The following is a 14697-nucleotide window of genomic DNA, read 5'->3' as shown; positions in this document are numbered from 1 at the left end:
TGGTGCCTGAATAGCTGAGCTATCACGTGGAAAGCTAGCCACATCCGGTGGTGTTTATGCCTCAGGGAATAGGCCGTATCAGGCAGGAACACCTCGCCTTATCGATAAAGCCGACAGTGAAGTTGACCTCATCGTCCCATGGTCCTTTCTCACTCTCTTTCTCTTCTAGTGATCATTGCACTTCTCCTGGCTCATTCATTCTGACCTCTCTGATTCCTGGCTATCGTCCTGCTTCGACGGACATTGCTGACCATGTTTGATTAACTGTCTCTCTCCCTTTCTAACTGTACTCGCTACGGCGGACATCTGTCATGGCAACCTCGAGACGCTCCGATCCTTCACGTCCGCTTCGTTCCAGTCGATTGAAAGTCCAGTCATATCATGAAGACAGCAGCTCGGATGAATCGCCCGATGGCAATGGTGATGGGGATTCCGAAGAGGGAGATTCGCGTCGCTTATCGCTATCGTTGCGGCCCCGCAGTTCGAATCGTATACCACCGTCATACAGGGAGGAGTCATCGGATGACAACTTCGAAAGAAATGCAAGTGATGATGATATAGTGGAAGCGCCTGGTGCCTCGACTGATCCATTGCCCGCTCCAACGAGCAGCAATGGTACCGCCTCTCGACCTCGTCGTGACAGGACGGTCAAGACACGCTCTCAGACCAGACGTTCGAAACGCCCTATGAACAATTCGCGGATGGAGTTGGGCAGACCCCGGAGCAAGCGGAAGAAGGTGGAAGTGGACGAGACACCTCTGCTCACTTCAGGCGTCATACCTCCATGGCAGCACTTGCCGTACCACATACTGTTCGATATATTCTTCTATGCATCACAGCCACTGGTCGATGAGAGGAGCGTCACTAGAACGGGCTCTGTGCAATGGCTTGTCCAGGTAGCTCTACTATGTCATGCGTTTTGTGAGCCTGCACTGGCAGCTCTCTACTACTCTCCACCGTTGATACCAGCTGCCAAGTGCCATGGCCTGCTTAGCCTACTGTCTCAGCCTCAGGACTCCCTTTCCACTAATTACACCAACAAGATCAAGGAACTTCATGTTGATGTAGAAGCCTTACTCTTATACAAAAGCGGACCGACCTTAGGATATTTTGAATTGCCTAGGTTGATTGAAAACACGCCGCAAGTAAAAAAGATGCGACTGTACCACGCGGAGGACTACGTCGTGGGCATTCCTCCATGGCAACGCGCGCGCTCGAAATGGGGGTACCCAGAGGGTCTTTTTGAGTCGATTGCCTACAGCTCGATTCGACTTCGCAGTTGGGACTGGAACAGTCGGTTCATGGAAACGCCAGAGCTGGCTCCGCATGCCCTGACAAAGCATCTGCAGTCTGCGTTTCAGGGCATAGAAGAGCTGCGCTTGTTGCACGTTGCGTCAGAGGAGTGGGACGAGGAGGGTGACGGGTATATCTCCAACGAACGGGAGGTCGTTATGGCGACGGCCCTCAAGGAACTGCCGGGACTGCGTCAATTGGTGTTTATAGAGTGTTCCATTGTGAACGAACATCTCCTACCCCACCTCCCGACGACACTCACATCCCTGACCCTCAACAACTGTGACGAAGTAACGACGGCGAACTTTGGCGCATTTCTCACCTCTCACGGTCAGCATCTACGTGAACTCAATTTGAGCCACAACCGTCATCTGAGCATGTCTTTCATTGTCGGACTTGGTGGATCGTGTAAAAATCTTGAAAAGTTCAAAATGGACATTTCGATCCACGACTGGTCCAGCTATCACGACGTGGAACCTCACTTCCCGGAACTCATTCGCTCGTCGGAAGTCCCAACATGGCCGTCTACACTGCAAGATATTGAGTTGATCCAGCTTCGGAAATGGGACGACGCAGCTGCGGAGGTCTTCTTCACATCTTTGATTAATGCCGCACCAGAGCTACCCAACCTGCGACGGCTCGTCATCAGTGCAATCTTGAAAATTGGCTGGCGCGACCGTGCAACATTCCGAGAAAAATGGATTGGACGACTGGAGCATGTTTTCCTACGACGCAGTGCACCTCCGGACCCCAATCTGCGCACTCTTCGGGGTTCCCCGCCACCTCCCGAGCCAGTTGAAGGCACTGCAGAAGACACTGCTGGTCCCCACTCTGATACACCGAATAGCGGCCCGTCAACACCATCGAAGCGTAAAAGTGCCCGTCTCGCGCAGCGCAAAATCATGGAGCTCGAAGACGACGATGATGACGACGTTGAAGGTAGTCCATCGCCAAGTCGCACTGCAATGGAGGGGTTCGGCGAACAGGAGCCTCGTGCAATGCAGGTTCAGGGCATGTGCGACGTTGTCATGGTCCGAATTGACAATCAACGTCCGACGGAGACGCAGTTCAGCGAGGGGGACTTTCTCGATGATGAGGTTAGCGGGGACGAGGATTGGGATGGGGATGATTGGGATGTTGCCGAAGGGGGGTATGCTTGGTGATTTTCTCACTTGTTTCTTTTAGTAGTTACCCTTTTTATGATGATTAAACTCAACTAATGGCGATCTACGGCGCTTCCATGGAAGGAGTTTGTTTGGTTCGGAAAGGCTGGGTTCGGGACTGACAATGTTTACTTCGATATTCGGTAATGTTACATACTACGATAATGAATCTCAACTTATGTTCAAAATGAAGATCCCCGTCATAAGACTTTATTCGATACTAGCTACCTTGGCCAGGAGCAGTTGTATATCAAAATATGGCACCACATCACTAAACAAACACAAAGGCACCATTCTCGTTGACGATGCGCTCAGACAGGTTAACATCCGCAGCAGCACACTCCTCGCCAGCCTTCTTCAGCAAAGCCCGAAGAACAGGGACATCATTTTCGGACTCGATGCCGAACTGGACCTCCTCGGCACTCTCGCTGAAGTTCTGGCCACCCCATTCCAAGCGGCCTGCCACTGTTAGCTTCCAGTCTTCTCGTGCCCAGTGGACAGTTGAGTGAGCGGGAGGCATACCGTCAACATTTCCGATGATGGTGTTCAAGTCAATGGACGAGTCGACAAGCTCGCCATCCGCATTGCGGAGCTGAGCACTGAGGATATGGTTCTCCTCGAGACGGAGGCTCTCGGCGGTGAGGTGGAAGCTCATGGTGATATCGTAGAGATAGTAGATAGTATCTGTTGGTATGGGGTATGGAAAGATAGATGGATTGACTGATGGACTGATGGATTAGTACATTTTCTCTGCCCTTATATAGACAATTTGGCCCTCAGCTGGCCTCATCAGCCTCGTACGGCCATGTAACCTCCCCTCTTTCGAGGAATACTGGTACTATGCATGTACTCCGTACCGCGTGGAGTATTTTCAATAGAACAGGTCGCAGTACCACATGGAAGTGGTGACAATGTGTTCCTGTATAGCGTTATGGTGTTTGCTGCACAAGAGGTATTTGTTGGATTCAGAAAGAGAATCCACCATGGTCATCAGTCCAGATTTCTTCTCCCAGGTTGAGTTCACCATCTCTCCATTATCCATCCGGACGTTGCAGAGTTGCCTTGAGAAGCACGCGGCCGGCTCCAACCTTCAATCCGAATATCTCGAGCGCCCCCGGCGAAGCCATGACCATACCACTCTCAATCCCCTATACATTATTTAGCGAAGCATACCGTTATCGTTTGGAATGTACATGTCCAGGTCAATGAAGGTTCTTCTATAGTTGCCATTCTTGTCCCGGAGATCGCCAAAGAGGGGGTGGCCATTGTGGACGCTATGATGGTGGGTTGTGCGGCTGAAGGTATGCTTGTTACTTAGTTACATACTGCAGGGACGAGGGGAAGTGCTAAAAACAATGACGCTGGACAGCCATCTTCATTCTCTACCAGCTCATCCCGGACAGCGGGAACTGTCTCCGCCGTCAATGGTATCCCCCTCCTTCCGGGAGTACATTTACATATTTGTCTTCGCGCCATTTGCCCATGCGAGTGGGTTTGGGAGGCATTCAGCTCAGCCGCGACGGAGATAGGCGTTTGGAGGCTACTTGATGGAGTACTACTGTATTTGAAAGGCAAATTATGCTCGGAAGGACAGATCTTCGTCATAAGGTTATATTCAATCATAGCTAAACCGGTATCCAGAGCCAGTTAATATCACACTTAGTAGATGCCATCGGCTCCCATCCATCATTTCCGAACATCGGTACGCTGCGCTGCGGCCCGCCCGTTAGCCGTCCATCCTTTAACCCGACATGTCATGTATATCAAACGTACTTTACTGGAATTCGAATTGACCGTTGTTGTTCACAACACGCTCGGCGAGGTTAAGGTCACGGGAATCCCAGTTGCCATCGACGCCCAGCAAATTTCCGCGAAGAACAGGGACATCCGCATCACCCTCAATGGCGAAGTGGACGCCCTGGGCGGTCTCGCTGAAGTTCTCGCCGTCCCAGTGGAAGTTTCCTATAGCGCAGCTTAGTGTTAACTTCCATGTCTTCACTGACCACATAGTCTGTTGTAGCATACCGTCGTCATTTCCAACGAACTGGTTCAGGTCAATAGCGGACTCAACATACTCGCCATTCTCGTTCTGAAGAAGAGCGACGAGGATGTGGTCGTTCTCGATACGGATTTCCTGGCCGGTAAGGTGGAAGCTCATTGTGACGTGCTTTGGAGGGTGTGTGGTAAAGTTGAATGAATTGATTGATCGAGGATGTCTCTCTGTCTGTCCTTTTCCCAGCAGACTGTCAACCTTTATATATGTTCTCCTTTACCGCCATGTGGAACTTCCCACTCCTTCGATTGTCGACCAGTTTCAATAGAACAACCGCCGAGTACCACATGTCCCCCGATTATTTGTCCCCGGTTTGAAACGAAACCCACCCGAGCAATCAGGGTGTCGGCCTCGCCAGGCAGATTAATTGAATCCCGGCGCATATACGGCGGGTGTTATGGTGGTGTTGCTTATAGCGGTGACCTGCAGCGCTTGGCGGCCACTTTACAGAGTGGATCTTGGAGGGGCAGATGTCGCATCACTCCTACATTATTGGTATGTACGGAGTAATTGTACGAGAAACGCCTTGCCCGTATGCTAGGTAACTTGGGGGCCGTCAATCCGCTGACCTTCTTTTGCATTCCGTGATCTTCGCCGGTTATCATGCAATACCGGTGGCATCAGTTTTACTTCGGAAGATGATCGACCAACACGGGGCTCCGAGAATATGACAACCTGTCCGCTCTCATTATTGAACACACTAGAAAAGAAAATCCCACGTGCCATTTACTGGTACACAAATTCACCATTCTCGTTTACAATGCGCTCCGAGAGGTTGATATCAGCTTCAACCGTTTCACCATCATTTCCATTACCCAGCAATGCACGGAGAACAGGAACCTCGCCATCACCCTCGATGGAAAACTCGACATTTTCGGCAGATTCGCTGAAGTTCTCGCCGTCCCATTCGAAAACGCCTATTCATGAAGCAAAAGAATTACCGTTAGCATCCATGGACGACACTACAGTTTCGGTCCCGGGTACGGAGTACTCCGTGCTCTGTGAAAGTGCGTACCACCGTTGTTCCCAAGATGTTCATTCAGGTCGATAGTTGATTCGACAAGCTCATCGTCTCCGTTCCGGAGCTGGGCCTTGAGGATGTGGTTGTCTTCAATGACAATGTCCTCAGCGGTAAGGTGGAAGCTCATGGTGGACTGTGTGTTTGTGTGGAAAGATAACGCGTCGTCGTATAATTGAATCGGTTGATTGTGTTCTGTCTGTCGTCTCTAAGCTGCGCGGTGCCTCTACTTTATATGTCTTCCGGGCCTCAGCCGGCTGTCAAAGCCATATGCATTTTCCCCTCCTTCCTGATGACCACCTCAACAGCAGCCCACCACTTGGCACTTGTTCATTTGCCTGTCCAAACCAGTGGGTATCTCGGCATATTCCTTCGAATCCCCCCAGGGCAATCAGGGACACAGCCTTGCCAGGCAACTGCATAAAAAGTAAACAGGACCCTACTTATGGAGGTGCCCTGCGGCGCTTGGCAGTGGGCCATGGAGGGGTTATGCACGATGATTGCATTGCGCGTGGAAGCCTTGTCTGTGGGATACTGTGTAAGGTCCGTTGATTCTGTCATTCTTCCGTGACTCCCGATTATTATGCAATATCTGTTTATGTACACATTCACTGTGGGTCATCAGCTGCCATCCCACAATTCCGACATCGCATATAAGACATACCCCAACAAACACGAATTGACCACCGATGTTCACAATATGCTCGGCCAGGTCAGTACTAGCCTCACACCAGCTACCATCCTCAGTTCGAGCTCTGTCGAACGAGCGGGAATATCATCGTCCTCAGAGTAGAAATCAATTTCCTTGGCGGTCTCGCTGAAGTTTGTAGCGCTCCATTCAAAATTCCTCGTATAACGAACGCATTCTAAGTAATGGTATATAATACTATGCTCTCCGTAGAACTGTCATGCCGTTGTTGTTTCCGATCATGGTGTTCAGATCATGAACCCCCGCCGACATGGACGTAACGGGCAGAAGTAGAAGCTCGCTATACCTATGAAGAGAGAATGTGTTCCCCCTACCAGCCAGACGGCGTCTTGCCATCTGTTATGACCCCAGCTGCGTGGGGCCGGAACTAAACTGGCCTGATGTACTCCGTATTTCCCCTTCTAATGTAGATAGCCTTTTGAGCCGCGTAGGACTTCTCTCGTTCTCAGACCTGCAAGCTGCACGCATCAGTCAAAATCTGTGCGGGCCAGAACCGACAGTCAATCGGAGCGGCATATCAAACTCGACGGGTCACCAACATCCCACCTTCCCAGAGTAGAAAAGGACATTTTTAGCTTCCTACCATTCGTCTGGGACGCATGTGTCAGGAATGAACCCCAACCTGCGCCTCGGCCAGTTTTGATGGCTATTCCGCACATTGCTTCGTTATGCATTGCCTTGTGCTATGTCTATGTACAGATAGTGGACTTGCATGAGGACGCTTTATCCACACTAACAAGCATGCGTTTCGCTTATCATAAAAATACACACAACCCCCTGGGGCCATCACCATCTATCGTAGTACTGAACCCGTTAGCCGTCACTCAGCTCACTGTGAGGTTGTGGGGAGAGGTTTGTCTGGAATTAAGTTGTGGTTTGACTGTTTTCGCTCATAGCTGGACGGCTCACGTATTTATATGCACCCTGGACGGCTCATGATGAACACCCCCTCCTTTGACCATTTTACCGAGGGGCATGGAGGAGTAACGCTGTACATAGTAGATACCAAGAAGAAAGAAATAAACATTGATGGGATTGAAGTCGAGAGGACCAAGTCCCGTAACCCATCCCACTTCCTTTTCTGGCATTCATCTCCCTTGCAGTGTATCGGCATGCAACTAGACTACTCTTCCTTATTGGCTTCATGCTCTGCTTTACAGTGTCTTAATAAGTCGCTCGTATATTGTCGAAGCCCCCGTAGCCGATCTGATCTGCAAAAGAGGAGTAAATGGCAAGTCCTACCCGCTTGTACGAAGTACGTCTAGACTATTCTAACCGCGATCCAATAGAATCAATCCCAAATGCAATTAGTATGAGCCATGCACCGTGAAACATGCAACGTCGCGTCACATAGGCCGGGATGTCAACTAGATAAGCTGGCGGTTGAAAATCGCCGGACTTATTTCTATCAGGACTGCCCCTCTTTGAGGGGATGAGGAGATGCATTTCATAACTCCCCAAAGACACCATGTTGATTGACAATTGGACCTTCACCTCTGAGAGCCCGCAACTGTTCATCAGTGTGTTGCTCTGTGCTGCTGTAAATGTCATTGGTGTTGCCGTGTATCGTATCTTTTTTCATCCGCTGGCTCATATCCCCGGGCCTCTATTAGCGGGAGTGACTTCTCTTTATTGCTACTGGTATAATGCTCGCGGTGGACGATTTTACTTGCAGATACAGAGGCTACACGAACAATATGGTACGTTGCCAACCAACACAAGAATAACTTTCTAGAATCTAGAAACTCACACAATCAGGACCCGTCGTTCGCATCACTCCAAACGAAGTCCATCTGAGCGATCCAAACAACCTAGAGAAGATCTACAGCATCGGCTCACGATACGGAAAGCATGGCGACTTCTATCGCGCCGTTGGTCCAGAGAGACCATCACTAGCAACAGAGAGTCCCGAAGCCCACCGGATCAAACGATCAGCCATAAACCCATTCTTCTCGCGCAGAAAGGTCTTGTCCCTGGAAGAGATAGTACAAGACGCAGCCAAAAAAATAGTCTCGCGCATGCAGTCGGCCTTTGAGACCTTAGGACGTCTTGATCTCCATTATGCCTTTCGGGCAGTGTCTGTGGATGTCATCACCGACTATGCCTTTGACGAGTCGTACAAGTTGCTGGATGCGCCAGACTTTGGGAAGGAATTCTTCGATGTGATCCGTGACTTTGGTCCGGCAACGTTGTTCTTTCAGACCTTCCCAACCATTCGCTATGTTGCTTTGCGAGTGCCTAGCTGGCTAGCCATGTTGCTAAAGAAGCCCTGGGGTAGCATGCTGCAGCATCAACAGGTGTGCCATCCAAGCTTTTGATGCAGGATATAGCTAATGAATATAGAATGCTCGCAACCAGGTCCTCCGCGTCAAGGATGCCGTGGACAAGGGAGAGAAGTCGAACCGGACTATATTCCACCACCTTCTTCAGCTCGATGATGTGGAAGGCTACGAGCCATCAGTGGACTATCTCGCGGACGAGGCATATATTGTCCTTGGGGCTGCGGCGGATACCACTGGGAATGCGCTTACGATTGCGACTTACAATACTGTGATCAATCCGGACATTTACAAACAGTTGACGGCCGAGTTGACGGAGGCATTTCCTGATCCAGATGCCGATATAAATCTCACATCACTCGAGAAGTTACCGTACTTGGTAGGTCAAGCAATCCCAACATGGCGAGCAGTGCTAACGATCACTAGACGGGTGTCATCAAGGAAGCGTTACGGTAGTTGCCCCTTACCATTTAGTTAAAAGGCGTATCTAACCAAATTAGTCTCTCCTTTGGTGTCCCCGGTCGACTCCCACGAGTTGTTCCCAAAGGTGGTGCACAATTCAACGGACACACAGTTCCAGAGGGTGTAAGTTTCCCTACAGCCCCGCGAGACAACATATTAAACATAGCAGACCGTCATTAGTATGAGTACATGGATCATGCACCACAACGAAGAAATCTTCCCAGACTCCTACAAGTTCGATCCGAACCGCTGGACTAATCCAGACGTCTGCAAGGCTTTGGAGAAATACCTGTTCGCTTTTGGAAAGGGATCTAGACAGTGTGTCGGAATGCCGTATGTTCGGACCTCTCTCATTGTGTTGCAAATAGCTAACTATGTAGTCTTGCATACTGTGAACTGTACGTCACGCTGGGAAGAGTGTTTCGCCAATTCGGTGACTTGAAGACGAGGAAGAAGAGTCCGGAAGAGCTTGTCTTGAATGATTATTTCTCAGGATACCATCCTGTAGAGTATGCCGGTTTTGTTTTTGAGAAAGCGGTATAATAAGACAATGGCGGAGATAGAGAATGAAAGACAATTGTCGGTGTTGTGTTGAGACATGACTGTATACAAAGTTTCATTCACCTCAATACACTACAGAATGAGTGAATGCAATAGCACTTCCTCCAGCGTCTCTTCTTCCTTTCCTTCTACCATGTCCCTTCTCCCAGCAACGCCCTCAATGTCATCTTCTTCCTAGATTGAAGTTTTCTTCTCTCCATACCTGCTTCAATTCAAATAATATACCTCCACACCCACACTACCCTCGCGTATCACCCCAACCGCCACCATGCCGATGACATGGAATGACCAGAGCGACGCAAAGGTAAGCCGACTCGCATCTCCAAATATAAGCGCATTCCTAACAATCTCAAATCAGCTCCTCGTCGCGATCCTGCATACTACCAGCGCGAAACTCGACTACGCCGCCATCGCGGAATACATGGGACCAGGTAGTCCTCACCTCGAGCCCTACCCTCACAAACCGAAACTAATACACCGTTTACTACAGAATGCACCAAAGTTGCTGTCCAAATCCGCATCACCCGTCTCAAGAAGCAGGTCCACGACGCTTCCAACCCTACTGCTGCCGTCGCTGCTAGTGATGAGGGTTCTGCGCCGGCGACCCCCGAGAAGAGGAAGAAGGGTGCTAAGGCGGGCTCCAAGAACAATGAGGGAGGTGTGAAAAAGAGGCCGGCGAAGAAGGTTAAGAGAGGGGAGGATGAGGAGGCTATGGGGACTGAGACTGAGGAGAGTGGTTAGAATGCGCTGTTGGGGCTGGGCTAGGAATTGGTGTGAGCAGATAAATTTTACTTGTTTTTGATCTTCTACTAGTCAGGATAACGATAGGCTCGGTGTTTTGTATTGAGACATGCTTTGATTGGACAAAGATCTATTATTCATTGTCTACTGAGATGCAGATAACATAAAGAGTGAATGCAATTACACCCCTCTTCTCCGCCATACTTATTTTCTATCTAATATTCCTCTCTTCTCCAACTCTCTACTCTACCTTCATTCCAAATATACCGTTACTAAAATCTGCGCTCATCTCAACCGTCATCATGCCTATGACTTGGACTGACCAGGCGGACGCCAAAGTAAGCCAGCCTAGCACAACACCAACCCTCCATCCAAATAACTAACAAAAGTCCTCAAAAGCTCCTCATCGGAATCCTCCACCTAAGCACCCAAAAAGTCGACTACGAAGCCCTCGCCGAATGGATGGGACCGGGTACGCTCACACCACCCACTCACCCAACTCTGTTCAAAGAAGCTAACCATGTAGTGCTGTGGTAGAATGCACCAAAATCGCCGTGCAACGCCGCATCCAGCGCCTGCGCGAGCAAGTGAACAAAGACTTGAACATCATCGGTTCTGCGTCTGCGTCTGCGTCGGGTTCTGGTGCGGATGATGCTGCTGGAGAGGGATCGTCTGCGTCTGCGCCTGTTTCGCCAAAGAAGAAGAGGGGTAGGCAGGCTGGGAAGGGGAAGGAGGATGGCAAGAAGGCTGCGAAGAAGGCTAAGAATAAGGGCAATGGTGAGGAGAAAGAGGAAGCTGGTGAAGTTGATGCAGAGATGGAGGATGAGGAGGAGGATGTTTGAGGTCTGGTCTGTTGGTTGTGTTATTCTGGTCGTACGAGGGGAACCGAGCGGTTATCGGGGTTATGTGTTTCTAGTGATGGGAACGATTTGACAAGCCCGTGCGATTTTATTCCTAGGTATTGAGAAGGATATTTTGAGCAAGTGCCACTTAAAAGCATTCCTAAACGCATAACAGAACGTACCCCAATCCTCCACTCAACCCTCAGACATCTACCCAACCACAAAACCAAGTACACAAGTTAGCTCTCATCCCCCCGCTTAACACCATCTTCCGGCACAAACTCCGAAGCAGAACTATCATAAACAGTCTCATCCTCCTCCCACTTCTCCCCATCACCACTATACTCCACCATCCCCAACGGCAACGCACTACTCTTCCTAACCCGCTTAGCAGGAACATGAACACCATCCAACTCCGCAAGTTCAAGTTTAACAGCCTTGCTCTCAGGCTCCTTCTTCACGCTCTTGCTCGATTTGGTGGGGGTCTCGACGTCAGCCATGTCCTCGTCTTCGGTAACGTCAGCATTCTGCGTGCGAGCGCGCTTGGTTGAGTCGGGGGCTTTGGTCTTGCCAGAGGCTGGGGTGGATGTAGTAGTGTTATGAGGTTTCTTGGGGGTAGCAGGGGCGCTTTTGATAGCGAAGCCGCCGGCGTTTCCGGAGGAGGCTCGGGCTGTCTGGCGCATGCGCACGAGGCGTTCAGTTATGGCGCGGGGAGTGGGTTTGTCTTTTGCGTCGGTGGCGGCTGTATCGTTATCATTGTGAAAAAAGGGTTATGTAGTGAGTAGGTGAGGGACTTACGCCATGCTTCAGCTACTTTCTTGGTGTCGACGGAGAGGTCGTGGGTCTCCAGGATTTTGAGGAGGAGCTGGTGCTGTTAGTTGAGACTAAGTATGAAGAGGGGAGACGTACCAGCTGGTCATTTCCAGGTGTCCACTTCACAGGCATTTTGACAGTGGATGGTTCAGTGGGAAATAGAGGGTAGTTGAGAAAAACAGAGGTTAAAAAAGAGAAAGGAAGAAAGTGAAGGGAAAAGAACAGGAAGAGTGTGGTATTGCCAACCCTAGTGAATACACGGCAAATTCCATCATTCACTGTGATGTTTGCCATAACAACCTCAACACAACCCTCCTCTCTTCAATGGCCCTCTTCGTCCCTCTTTGACTTGTCTTTATCTGCTGACTTTCCCTCACCACTAAAACACATCAACCCAAAAAAATAAAAATAAAAATAAAAATACAAGATGGTCAACAGGAAAACAGCCGATGCGACAGACCGTCTGTTCGCATCCCTCATCGCCGGCAACCCAGGCCTCAAAGTATGTCCTTAACCCTCCAATCTCAAATACCACAACCATACTAACCCAGCATCTTCGTCTGTCTATTTAGCTGGACTACCACAACATGGCAGCCATCTACGGCCAAGGAGCCACCTACGACGCCATCGAGGGCCGTTTCCGCCGGTACAGAAAAATGGCAGACGACCTGCGCGCAGAGGCACAGGCCCGAGGGGTAAATATCAATAACGGCGTCCCGCGCACGCCTCGTGGGCTGCGAAGCAGAGCTCCAGCTTCTGCGTCTGCGTCGAAATCAAAATCCAACCAGTCCTCCGCGTTGAAGAATCAAAAGCCAGGTTTTGGGGAAAACATCCCCGAGACACCGACAAAACCCAACGGCAGCTTGAGTAACATCATGGGCTCGGCTGCAGATGTGATCTGTCTTGACGACTCCTCCGCATCCCCCGAGGCCGAAACGAAGAAAGAGGCGGACAGTCTGTTCGTGAAGATGGAAAATGTCAACCCAGAACACACTGCAGCCCGCTCTCCCTCTCTGCCTGTTCTGTCGCGGGTTACTCCATCTCCTGTCAAGCCCAAGAGTCTCATTGTTGGAAGTGTAACTCCTCTGAAGCGATCTGTTGAGGGTATCGAGGATCCGGAGAACAGCCCTACTCCGCAGGTGAAGGCGGAGCGTCTGGAGGTGACGAATCCGTTTGTGTTTCGGATGGGGGATTCGTTTGCGATGTCGGATCCGTTCGTCAATGAGGATTACTATGAGGGAGCGGCTTGATGCGTCGGGGTCGTGGTGATGGCGGTTCTGGTTAAGGTATTGGAGCGCGAATAGGTTCGTATCGGAAGAGTTTTTGGTTGGTATGGTTATGCGGTTGTTATATTGAATTGTATCTGATGATGATTTGGTTTATTGAAAGGAATTCGAACTGGTTCATGGTTGTAGATCTGCCGATGACGATGTGTTCGCGAATAGAATAACATGCCATTGTTAGCTTCCGCGCTGTGGTGTTGAATACAAATATGTTACAGTAAGAATATGTACAGGTTGCTCTTCCCTCCCCCAAATGAATATCACATCTTCGAAGTCTTGGGCTTAGGCGGAGGTCGAAGAGGAACAATATATACCACATGGTTACTCAAAGCCAACAGCTCACCGGACTCGTCGAGAATCTGCACATTCACGTCGTACCGGCCGTTGGATACCTTATTCGAATGCGATCGCGTCATCACCCACCGCGTATCGGGATGCGGAATCTTCTTGAACTCCACTGACAAGCAGAGCGTGGACAGTGCGTATCGCGTGTAGAACCCTAGTTCATGCGTGGCGGGAGGTTGCAGCGGCATATCCGTCATGACTGCTAGGTGAAAAACGCTAGACATTTTCGATCCGTCTCTTAATGACAACCAAACCTCCCGGTAATGACCTCCCAGCCGGTGACCCCAGAGACCGTTGGCATTAGGGGCAATCCAGTGTAGCTTCCGTGTCACCGGTGTAGCATCGACCACGGGGTCGTCGATAGGAACGCATTCTGTGTGTCTGTTCGGGAGTGTCGTGATAACGGGCTTGGTATCCTGCGAGATGCCTTTTTCTTTTGAGAGGTCGCCGTATGCGATGATAGCCACCGTGGTGGGCGATTGAGACTCGGTATTCCGGGATAATTCGACCCTCACCACGCATTGTCGAGACGAGGTACGTAGAGTATGGCATGTGATAACCACCGACCCAGCCGGGACCATATTAAGGAACTGAACGAAGGTATGGATGGGATGAGGATATCGTCCAGGTCCGAATTCGAGTTCTAGGTATTTCTGAGTTGCAGATAGCATCAACGCATTGAGAAAACCTCCCAGCACAGCGCTGTTTCAGTCAGCCTCGGTTCAATTGCTATGTCTTCCCACATACAGCTGCGTCGTCCAATCCCTCGAAATCTCCGCTGTAAAACAATTGCGCGACCCATGCGCGACGGATAGGCAGGACAATGCCTCCAGTAAAGGCGAGGACTGTTGCTGCGTCATATTCAACGGCCGGTCGCGTGCGTCGCGTCTGCGTTGCAACAGGGGCCGGGGATTATTATAGCACGTTCGGAGGTTTTGTATCGATAGTGACAACGGTAACACAGACTTTCAGCTGCGGCACGCCGGGGTTAAGTACTTTTTGGACTCTAGCAAGGAGTCGACCTGTCTTCGGTTCCACGTTTAGAATTCTGATAGAGCAATTGTCGCCATTCATGGTCCACTCGGGAATGGAGCAGTTGAGCTAGTGAGGTCGATCTTGTGGAGGTGCAGCTGCA

The 14697-nt window shown here is 50.3% G+C and overlaps 9 protein-coding genes across 9 annotated transcripts; 5 read left to right on the top strand and 4 right to left on the bottom strand.

The window, feature by feature from the left end:
• Window positions 1-111: 111 nt before the first annotated feature.
• On the top strand, window positions 112-2656 carry ASPGLDRAFT_44638 (uncharacterized protein). The gene has a single exon (XM_022546066.1). The coding sequence runs from the start codon at window positions 312-314 to the stop codon at window positions 2454-2456; it is 2145 nt and encodes a 714-aa protein (XP_022403463.1). The 5' UTR covers window positions 112-311; the 3' UTR covers window positions 2457-2656.
• Window positions 2652-3586, bottom strand: ASPGLDRAFT_56331 (CVNH domain-containing protein). Its single transcript, XM_022548189.1, has 2 exons — window positions 2979-3586; window positions 2652-2915 (listed from the first exon to the last, which is right to left on the bottom strand). Exons 1-2 carry the CDS (start codon window positions 3109-3111, stop codon window positions 2728-2730), a joined length of 321 nt encoding a protein of 106 aa, XP_022403462.1. The 5' UTR covers window positions 3112-3586; the 3' UTR covers window positions 2652-2727.
• Window positions 3587-4230: 644 nt separating this feature from the next.
• On the bottom strand, window positions 4231-5657 carry ASPGLDRAFT_64980 (CVNH domain-containing protein; the record flags this gene model as incomplete). The annotated part of the gene is made up of 2 exons (XM_022548843.1): window positions 4231-4418; window positions 5525-5657. 2 exons carry the CDS (start codon window positions 5655-5657, stop codon window positions 4231-4233), a joined length of 321 nt encoding a protein of 106 aa, XP_022403461.1.
• A 2047-nt stretch (window positions 5658-7704) lies between these two features.
• On the top strand, window positions 7705-9520 carry ASPGLDRAFT_121848 (cytochrome P450; the record flags this gene model as incomplete). Its single annotated transcript, XM_022540270.1, has 7 exons — window positions 7705-7936; window positions 7995-8533; window positions 8580-8894; window positions 8942-8970; window positions 9016-9100; window positions 9147-9310; window positions 9358-9520. The coding sequence occupies 7 exons, from the start codon at window positions 7705-7707 to the stop codon at window positions 9518-9520; spliced, it is 1527 nt and encodes a 508-aa protein (XP_022403460.1).
• On the top strand, window positions 9433-10469 carry ASPGLDRAFT_1267919 (uncharacterized protein). Its single transcript, XM_022540674.1, has 3 exons — window positions 9433-9842; window positions 9897-9969; window positions 10029-10469. The coding sequence occupies exons 1-3, from the start codon at window positions 9807-9809 to the stop codon at window positions 10277-10279; spliced, it is 360 nt and encodes a 119-aa protein (XP_022403459.1). The 5' UTR covers window positions 9433-9806; the 3' UTR covers window positions 10280-10469.
• Window positions 10470-10538: 69 nt separating this feature from the next.
• On the top strand, window positions 10539-11121 carry ASPGLDRAFT_56326 (uncharacterized protein; the record flags this gene model as incomplete). The annotated part of the gene is made up of 3 exons (XM_022548188.1): window positions 10539-10617; window positions 10679-10751; window positions 10817-11121. The coding sequence occupies exons 1-3, from the start codon at window positions 10582-10584 to the stop codon at window positions 11119-11121; spliced, it is 414 nt and encodes a 137-aa protein (XP_022403458.1). The 5' UTR covers window positions 10539-10581.
• A 181-nt stretch (window positions 11122-11302) lies between these two features.
• Window positions 11303-12066, bottom strand: ASPGLDRAFT_80687 (uncharacterized protein; the record flags this gene model as incomplete). The annotated part of the gene is made up of 3 exons (XM_022550081.1): window positions 11303-11863; window positions 11920-11986; window positions 12031-12066. 3 exons carry the CDS (start codon window positions 12064-12066, stop codon window positions 11361-11363), a joined length of 606 nt encoding a protein of 201 aa, XP_022403457.1. The 3' UTR covers window positions 11303-11360.
• Window positions 12067-12361: 295 nt separating this feature from the next.
• Window positions 12362-13184, top strand: ASPGLDRAFT_33650 (uncharacterized protein; the record flags this gene model as incomplete). The annotated part of the gene is made up of 2 exons (XM_022544339.1): window positions 12362-12436; window positions 12507-13184. 2 exons carry the CDS (start codon window positions 12362-12364, stop codon window positions 13182-13184), a joined length of 753 nt encoding a protein of 250 aa, XP_022403456.1.
• A 293-nt stretch (window positions 13185-13477) lies between these two features.
• ASPGLDRAFT_121767 (thioesterase family protein) lies at window positions 13478-14422 on the bottom strand (the record flags this gene model as incomplete). The annotated part of the gene is made up of 2 exons (XM_022540262.1): window positions 13478-14264; window positions 14310-14422. 2 exons carry the CDS (start codon window positions 14420-14422, stop codon window positions 13478-13480), a joined length of 900 nt encoding a protein of 299 aa, XP_022403455.1.
• Between the last annotated feature and the right edge of the window lie 275 nt (window positions 14423-14697).

Source organism: Aspergillus glaucus (genome assembly GCF_001890805.1).
Source record: "Aspergillus glaucus CBS 516.65 unplaced genomic scaffold ASPGLscaffold_5, whole genome shotgun sequence".
NCBI lineage: Eukaryota > Fungi > Ascomycota > Eurotiomycetes > Eurotiales > Aspergillaceae > Aspergillus > Aspergillus glaucus.
This window is presented reverse-complemented; position numbering and strand designations above follow the sequence as displayed.